Here is an 8,484-nt window from a genome sequence, read left to right as displayed (position 1 = left end):
TAAAAATATTTACAATGATTTTTTAAATACTTTTATTTTACGATGTTATATGTAAAATGACAGAGCTATGAAATGATTTTTCATAGCATATGTAATGTAGCAATATATTTATTTATTTATAATTGTTAGATTTATATATCAAAATTTTAAATATCTCTTTCGAAATTGATTATTTTTGCAGCAAATGCAAAGAAGCAACGAAATGTAAGAAATAGAAAAAATAAAGTAGAATGATGAATAATATATATAATTTTATAAAAACTCCATTTTGTAGGATACTTAATTTCACAGTTTTATTTCTTTTGAAAGAGCATCCTATAAAAATTTAAAAAAATAATATATTTTCTTATGTATACATCTAGACTTTCATGCGCAGAAGTAAAGAAATAGATCACTCTGAATATTCTTTCTGAATTCATATCTTTATAATACATTTAAATGGTCTTCGTCCGATTAACATTATATAGTAACAAATATGCAATAAATATTTCTCCTCTTATGTACATATAGGGCTCCGAAATTGATGTAACATCTTGTCACATAAAATTACTGTGTAAATTTTTTTGCAAATTTAATTCTCTAATACAAAGCACAAATAATATTATATTTTTATGTTAAATGAGGTTTTTTGTTTCCCTGTGTTTTTCACAAATGAAAATAAAATTATGAATTACTGTATATTTATCTTGCTTTGAGCAACCACTATCTTACTTTGTAACAACAGTATTGAATTTTACAAGATAATATAATTGAAGACTATTATTTTGAATTAGTGATATCTATGCTCAGTGTATCAACAAGTGTATCAACAAATGCTCAGTATATCAACGGCACTGAAAAGAATAGTTGGAATGATTTATCCTCTCGGCTTACTGAAAGCCCAGAGGATTGTAGTAAAAAAACATTTTTAATATATCTGTAATTTGTTGTCAATGTTTAAGCTAACGATATTCTATTCATTTCTTTTAAGATTATAATATATAACATCGACAATTAATTACAGAATAAATATTTTAACAATACATTTATGATCAACACAAGTACATTATTATGAATAAAAGAGAATAAATGATGCTGTTAAATGCATCACAGTCTTCAATGGGAAACTTCGGGTTTTTGTGTGTGTATATAATAAAAAAAATTAGAAATCAAATATTACACAATGCTTAATATTACTCAAATATTATAAGTGGCTAATATATTATGTATATTCAATATATGTTTTTTCTATGTACAACATAATAATTATGGCCAATTAAATAATGACATCTTTGTGCCTTGTCAATATAAGATTTATCTTTTTAAATATTACTATTGATCTATTTGAAGAAATTAAAAATTTTTCTAAGAAAAAAGAATGTGTGGGGTACACACAAGACGAAGATCCATATCAAACATCATTTCAGTGAAAATATTGCTGATAATTACATATACTAATTTATACTTCATTGTGCGTTAATCACAATTGTTTAGAACCTTCTGCTTTTTTCGCTGTTGATTGAACACCTGATGTAATTGGAGGATTTTTTATCTCATCAGATTTGGAATTACTCTTAAGAACGACAGTTGATTTCTGCTTATCCTCTTCAATATTCTGATCTCCATAGGTTTTACTGCATTCTCTGGCAGCATCATCTACTAACTCCTCTTTTCCATATCCTGGCTCAGTTGTTACCGGTGTAGCTGGAACCGTAGATTTATGCGTAGCTTTTATATTCTTTTCTGTTTGAGAGGTCTTGGAATTCTTTTCCAACGTTTTTTGTATTTGTTCCTCTACTTCTAATACTTCTTCTTTATCCATTAATTCTATCAATTCATCTACTTGTTCTTTGCTTAAGTTAACATCTTCTTTGCCTATTAATTCTACAACCTGTAAAAATTATATTACGTAATTAATATATCAATAAATAAATGTAATATTAATAAATAGATATAAAGTTATTAAGTATAATCATGCTTATATATAATATTTACAAAATTTTCAATATTATATTATCTTATTTGTAGGATAATACTTATTGTAATTAATAAAAATTTTTAGTTTTTTCTGTACCTTTAATACATCCTCTATTTTTATTGCACCGTCTTGATCGTCATCAATTTTTCCTAAAATTTCTGCTATGCGTTTTAAACGATGTTCATCGGGTACATTTTGGATTTGTTTAATGGTTGCAACCAGCTCATCTATTTTAACTAATTCTTCAACATCTTTGGTATCCTTTTTCTCATCAGGACCCAACGATTCGAGTCTTTGTTTAACTTTTTTCTCGGATTGTTCGAGCTCCAACAAAACGGCATCCATTTTTGAAATCATTTTATTTACCTTTTTGAAAAGTCTATTAGCACCTTTTGATATTTTAATATTTTCTATATCTGTTTGACCTTTTGCTTCCGCTTTAATTTGATATAATTCCTTAATATCTTCTTGATACTCTGCCATTTCTTCTTTAAGTTCTTTGATTTCTTCTTTCTGTACAGCCATAGTTTTATTATCCTAAAAATAAGATATTATAATATTAAGAATGTTGTAAATATTAAAGAATTACTTGCATATATATTTTAATTATTTACTAACTTTGTCAATTGAATCCAGAGCTTGTTCCAAAACTTTGACATCAGTAGTAGTAATTTCATCTATTTTAGTACTAGATTCCGAAATAGATGGCTGTGGTTCAGCTTCTTTTTTTTCTTTTCTCTCTTCTTCAATTTTACGTTCTTCCATTTTAATAATTTCAATATTGGTTCTATGATCCACTTTACCTTCTTTCTCTCCAATAGCACCCTTTGTACGTGCCACAACTGTATCAGGCAAGGCTGAAATAGTTGCCTTTAGTTTGTCCGACATAGGCATCGTTTCTGGTATCATAAGCGCTCGTGATAATAATAGTAAAGAGGGTGGAACTTTTTTAATTATACTTAAATCCAACCATTGTGATAATTGTTCTTTTAATCTGCTCTCTGGTAATCCATAAGCACGCATACCACGTGCTCTGCAAGCTTGTTGCAATTCAGCTCTGGTTAGGCTTTCGACTCCTTCTTTCTCAATTAGCTATTATCATTGAAAAAAAGGATTTGATATTTTAATGTATTTGTGTGTGGGTGTGTGTGAGAGAGAGAAATAGAAAAAATAATTTTACATTTAAAAAATGAAGACTGTACTTCGTGAATACATACTTTGTCATCTGCAGTAAGACTTCTGAGTCTCATCCTAAGTAGAAATTTTAAAAAATTGGTAGTTCCAAGTGTTTGCACATCTAATACACGGCATAAAGCAATTAATTGTGGTCGTGAGAGAGAATCTAGAGTAATTTCATCCTCGAAAACTTTGCTAAATTTCATGATTTCTTCGTTGGTCGCAACAGTACCACCTGTCCGTACTTTGTAGAAAAATTCTGCAAATTCTTTAGCTTTTTCAGATTTGTGATCTGATGATTGTAACGCCATTTCATCCAATGTTTTTTGTAAAAATTTTGCCATTTCTATCTTGACCTGTTTATAAAAAAAAAGATATTTATTAAAATAATATTTAAGCTTTTACTAAAGTATGGTTACTGTACTATTTTATGTGACATTCATATACATTGTATTTGTCAAATTCTGTTTATGTATATATATTTTTATTAGATTATATGTTTTAATTTTAACATCTTAATGAATTTGAAATCTGGTATTTTACCTTCAAAGCCTGTTTAAGTTTATCTTCTTTTTCAACTGCTGTCTGAAAAGTAGAAGGTAGCATACCAGGGAATAATTTAATTGCCACTGGCAATAGAAATTCCATAAATGGAACAATAATAAAAACAGAGAATGGAATCAATCTAAACATATCCCCAGTTGTTTTTATCAGCTGTCAGAAAATATGATTGATTAATATCTTAATACTAATATATATCAAATGATATATAACAAATGTAATCTGCTTAACATACCAAACGATGTTCCCTTCTACTAAGAGACTTCCCATGTAAAATTCTCCATATTAATTTTGCTGATACTTTCATATCGAGACCTAATAATCGAAATCCATGATAATAATGCAATATCTCGCCCTTAATTTTTTGCCATATTGTAACTTTAGCGACAGCTTTTTTTGGTTGTTCATTTTTCATGGCAACATTGTGTACTGTCTTATTTTGAAGTTCTTTTTCTTCTTTAATATTTTTCACTGTTTCTTCAATCTTAGATGATGGCTCTTGGCCATTCCAACTTGGAGTTACATAAAAGGTACGAATTTGTAGACATGTCATGTTTTTATTATTAATATACATTGGTAGCACTGTAGGCTCCAGCAGTAATCTTCTTGGATCTCTCAAACGAGTATAAGTTAAAGATATGCTACCCATTGTATGATTGGTATTGTACCATAATTTAAACGGGGAGTATCCTGAAAATATAGAATTAACTGTTTCCAATCTTTTTAATAATTATAAAGTATAAAGCAAAATAGTTAAGCTTATCTAGTGTAAATTAGTATGCAGCAAAACAATTTAGCTTATCTAATCCTAGTGTAAATTACAAATTATTTTTAATAGTAATAAATATTTTGCTTTTCCTATTAATAATTGAACAAAGAATTAAAGTAAGAATTAAATATTTCATACATAACAAATAACAAAATCTTTCATAATTGCAAAATGGAGCAACAAAAAAAGTAATACGCTCTTCAAAAAATATGAATTTATATTGTAAAAAAAACTAGGACATAACCTATCAACCCACGTTTTTTTAGATTTAAACATGACTATATTGTAATGGAATATTTGATAGGGGAATTCGGGGAGATATTGACATTTTAAATAGGGCACATTAATTTCATGGTGGGATACGTATTATCTATCACTATATAAATGTAACGATAATAATGATGAGGTATTTTACTTCAACAAGTATTACAAAAAAGTTATCGCATAAAATCGTGCTGATCTATAATAGGACGTGAAGTAACGCACGGTGACACATACGTCGAACAATGACTCCACCGTGACCGGCTATCATTTTGGTGTGAATTAACGTGTTCATGGCGTGTCACTCTCTCTCTCTCTGAATATCCCGGAATGCTTTGGAATCGTCTTGTCGTCAGTATACCATGTGAATGCACGACAAATCACGTCCATCACACACCACCGTCCACTTTGAACATAGCGGAACCTGAGTCAAAGATCAGCTAGTGTCATTGTCGCGGATTGGCAAAGATCTAAAGGCTAATATTACATTCATCTATTTTTTGTCGTACGATAAGCTTTTCAAACTTGTTGATTGGCTGCGTTTAATTTAATATTTAATGACAAGAAGGAAATGGAAAATGATTTGCGAGCGTTGCTCAAACGTATCCTAAAGGTGCCATTTCATGAGACTTGAAAAGCGTAGTCACGTGATCTCAATTTAATGTTTATAGCATCTGATAGTGAAAATTCATTTCATTTTATTCAAGAATGACCAAATTGCGATTAGCTTAATCAACGATTAACTTAGCAAATAAAAATATTTATATTTTATTAATTAATTTTAAGTAAAAAAGAATCATCTTATATGCTGACATCGATAAATTAAATTAAAATTTTTTTTACACAAAAAGAAAGATAAAATTAAGAAATTAGAACGATAAATTATAATTGAAAATATTACTTTAAACAATTCAAATCAAATTTACTCGGAGTTGTTACTATGGACGATTTCAATGAAGCAGCTGCAAAACTTACGTCGGTGATTAATTATCAATTTTTTGTTATTCAATACGATATAGAGAATATTTAGATCAGAGACAATTATACTAACGATACGTTATATAAAAATTTTGAAATTATCCAAAGATTTATAATTTTTAGCAAATTTCTACCAATGTAGATAAACAAAAGGATAAAAAAGCAAGCAAGTAAACTAATATATATAAGAAATAGGCATAAGAGATTAAAGTAAATCAATTGATAGAAATAATATAAATAGTAGGGAAAGATATAATAATGATAGTGATAGGAATGGATATATTTTAGATTAATTAGCACTATTATATATGATGCTATATATGATGCTTTTAATATATATACATGTATATATGTATCCTCCTGGAATGTCAAAATTATTGCACGCCTCTGCTCGGATAGCACTGGTCTAATTAATAATAATTCTGCTGGAATAATTCATAATATTGAACTAATCGCTCTATGAGAATCGGATTGTATTGCTGCGCATGGAAACCGGCCATGCGAACTAATGCAAACGTCGGTAACGGTCACCCGGGAACATATGGCTCTGCATGTGACGCCGTCGCTGTTTTCGCCGTTCGTATATGAAAACAATCTCGTTGACAATCGTTGGAATTCCTGTGGTGCACGTATCCACTTTGTAGGGAATACGGCGGAGAAACGACCTGCCTGACGATTGAGAGACGCTGCCGTTTATTGCGTTGCGCTCACTTAGCTTATGTACGTTATATACGTGAGTGTCGAAATTAGTATCCGAAAGGTAACTGGTTGGAAGACGAGCGGTCGCTGACGAGAGGCGTTTTAAAATCTCCGAAGATGAGTGACGATCAGACGAATGTGCAGAGCCCGACTGCAGAGGTAAGTTGCCGAGATTTATTAATTACGACAGCGACTAATTACGAAGATGGAATTAATTTACTAATAAGTAGTGTATTGTATAAATTAGTGTATTAAGAAAACTGGAAATTGCGGCGGTTTTTTCGAGTTATCAGAACCTCATCATAGAAAGCAACAGCATTTTATTTTATTAGAAAGTTGTATATTGTTGTCATTTATTATAAGTGATTTGAATGTGCTGGAATTAACTTTCTTGCACTGCATTGTTATATGTATTTGGAGAGCTATCTATTCGTAGTTTACTCATGCTAACCGTGTTAGGATTGTATGACAATAAAACAATATATGATGTTGTACACATTAATATGGATTTTAGAAGATTTAGGAAATATATATATATATGAGTAGAAGTAATCTTTATTAAAATTTTATTTACATGAAATTTTGTTCATGTACACCAATCATACGTGTATATATAAATAGATCCTCATTGAAGACTTTCTTATAGCTGTCGTCGAGCGCCATAGAAAAATTGGAAGAAGAAAAATTAAAAGCAAAGTTCCCAAATGCAGCTGGTCGACCATTTGGCGGTCATTCTGCATTTTTGCAAAAAAGACTAGCCAAAGGGGTAAATATCAATTCTTCTAATTATCGTATAGAGTTTCAACGTTCTTACAAAAACTATTATTTATTCTTTTTAATCTTTTGATTTCTTAAAATGATTCACAATTTCAATGTTTGTAGCAAAAATATTTTGATTCTGGGGATTATCAAATGGCAAAACAAAAGTCTACAGCCAAGCCAAAGCCAGCTGGTGTTCTGCCAACAGGAGATGCTATACCAACACCAGAAACAGTACCACAGCGAAAAACATCTATTATCCAACAAAAATTCAATACATCAACAACATCATAAATTTGTATACTTCTCTATTACTTCTAAAAATACATATTGTTATTATAATTAACCTTATTTTTGGATGTGGAGTAATATGGTACATTCATAAATAATTGGAAGCTTGTATAATGTTATGCCTGAAAATATTTTAAAGATCTTTTACAAAAAAATATTTTACAGTACCATAAAATTCTCATGTCTTTATATATAAGAAATCAATTAATTTTTAGCCGCTTATTCTCAACAGGATCTGTAATATTATTGAAAACAGTGTTATATACGTGCCACAATGCTATAAGTTTTATATATGGAATTAACTAAGTATCAGCTTTGACATATCATTATGTTCTTCTTGATTAACCTCTATGTGGATATTCTTACGTTGAAAATAATAATTCTATCTGAGAGTTACAGTTAAAGAATTAAAAATAAAATTGCACAAGTAATATAAGATACATTGTTAGCCAGCAATAATTATGCATTCTACATGCACATGTATAAAAATTTATATTGATAATGTGAGATAAGTAACTGAGTAGAGTAATAATAAACATATAAAAACAGGAAAATTTATCTTGATATATAATCATGATAATTCGAGTATAATCCACTTGTGCATGATAAGATTGAGAGTAAGAAGATATACAGATCTGCATTTCCAAAGCTGCTGTGATGCGCTCTTAGTAAGACTATTTTCTTATGAAAAGCCGTATTTACTATAAAAATATGTAGTATGAACACACACACACACACACACACACACGCGCGCGCGCCCACATATTTTAAACATAACTACAGTTTTGCTTATTGTAAACTACATTTAGTAATATATTGCAATTATAAAATCTTTTCTGTTATTTATTGTACTTTTACCTTTCCATTACAATAATTTATATTACCTTTTATTACAATAATATTATATAATTATAAATATTGTTAAAATTTTTTTACTTTAACATCTTGATTGATATATGATAAAAAAAAGTTCAACGTAAATTGAGAAAAATATTTTTATATTTATTGTGCAAAGAAATTTATATTTAGGTAG

The 8,484-nt window shown here is 29.1% G+C and overlaps 2 protein-coding genes across 3 annotated transcripts; one reads left to right on the top strand and one right to left on the bottom strand.

Moving 5' to 3' along the window:
• Positions 1-1,233: 1,233 nt before the first annotated feature.
• LOC108751892 (LETM1 domain-containing protein LETM2, mitochondrial) lies at positions 1,234-5,221 on the bottom strand. 2 transcript variants are annotated; one of them, XM_018492368.1, is made up of 7 exons: positions 4,950-5,221; positions 3,930-4,384; positions 3,677-3,847; positions 3,175-3,489; positions 2,576-3,049; positions 2,054-2,494; positions 1,234-1,870 (listed from the first exon to the last, which is right to left on the bottom strand). In XM_018492368.1, the coding sequence occupies exons 1-7, from the start codon at positions 5,017-5,019 to the stop codon at positions 1,460-1,462; spliced, it is 2,337 nt and encodes a 778-aa protein (XP_018347870.1). In that variant the 5' UTR covers positions 5,020-5,221; the 3' UTR covers positions 1,234-1,459. The 2 variants fall into 2 exon arrangements, with proteins under 2 accessions (XP_018347870.1, XP_018347871.1); XM_018492369.1 differs by having other exon boundaries at positions 4,962-5,221.
• Positions 5,222-6,219: 998 nt separating this feature from the next.
• On the top strand, positions 6,220-7,599 carry LOC108751955 (alpha-endosulfine). The gene is made up of 3 exons (XM_018492459.1): positions 6,220-6,560; positions 7,048-7,167; positions 7,284-7,599. Exons 1-3 carry the CDS (start codon positions 6,519-6,521, stop codon positions 7,452-7,454), a joined length of 333 nt encoding a protein of 110 aa, XP_018347961.1. The 5' UTR covers positions 6,220-6,518; the 3' UTR covers positions 7,455-7,599.
• The last annotated feature ends 885 nt before the right edge of the window (positions 7,600-8,484 follow it).

This window comes from Trachymyrmex septentrionalis, unplaced genomic scaffold (genome assembly GCF_001594115.1).
Source record: "Trachymyrmex septentrionalis isolate Tsep2-gDNA-1 unplaced genomic scaffold, Tsep1.0 scaffold53, whole genome shotgun sequence".
Classification (NCBI taxonomy): Eukaryota; Metazoa; Arthropoda; class Insecta; order Hymenoptera; family Formicidae; genus Trachymyrmex; species Trachymyrmex septentrionalis.
This window is presented reverse-complemented; position numbering and strand designations above follow the sequence as displayed.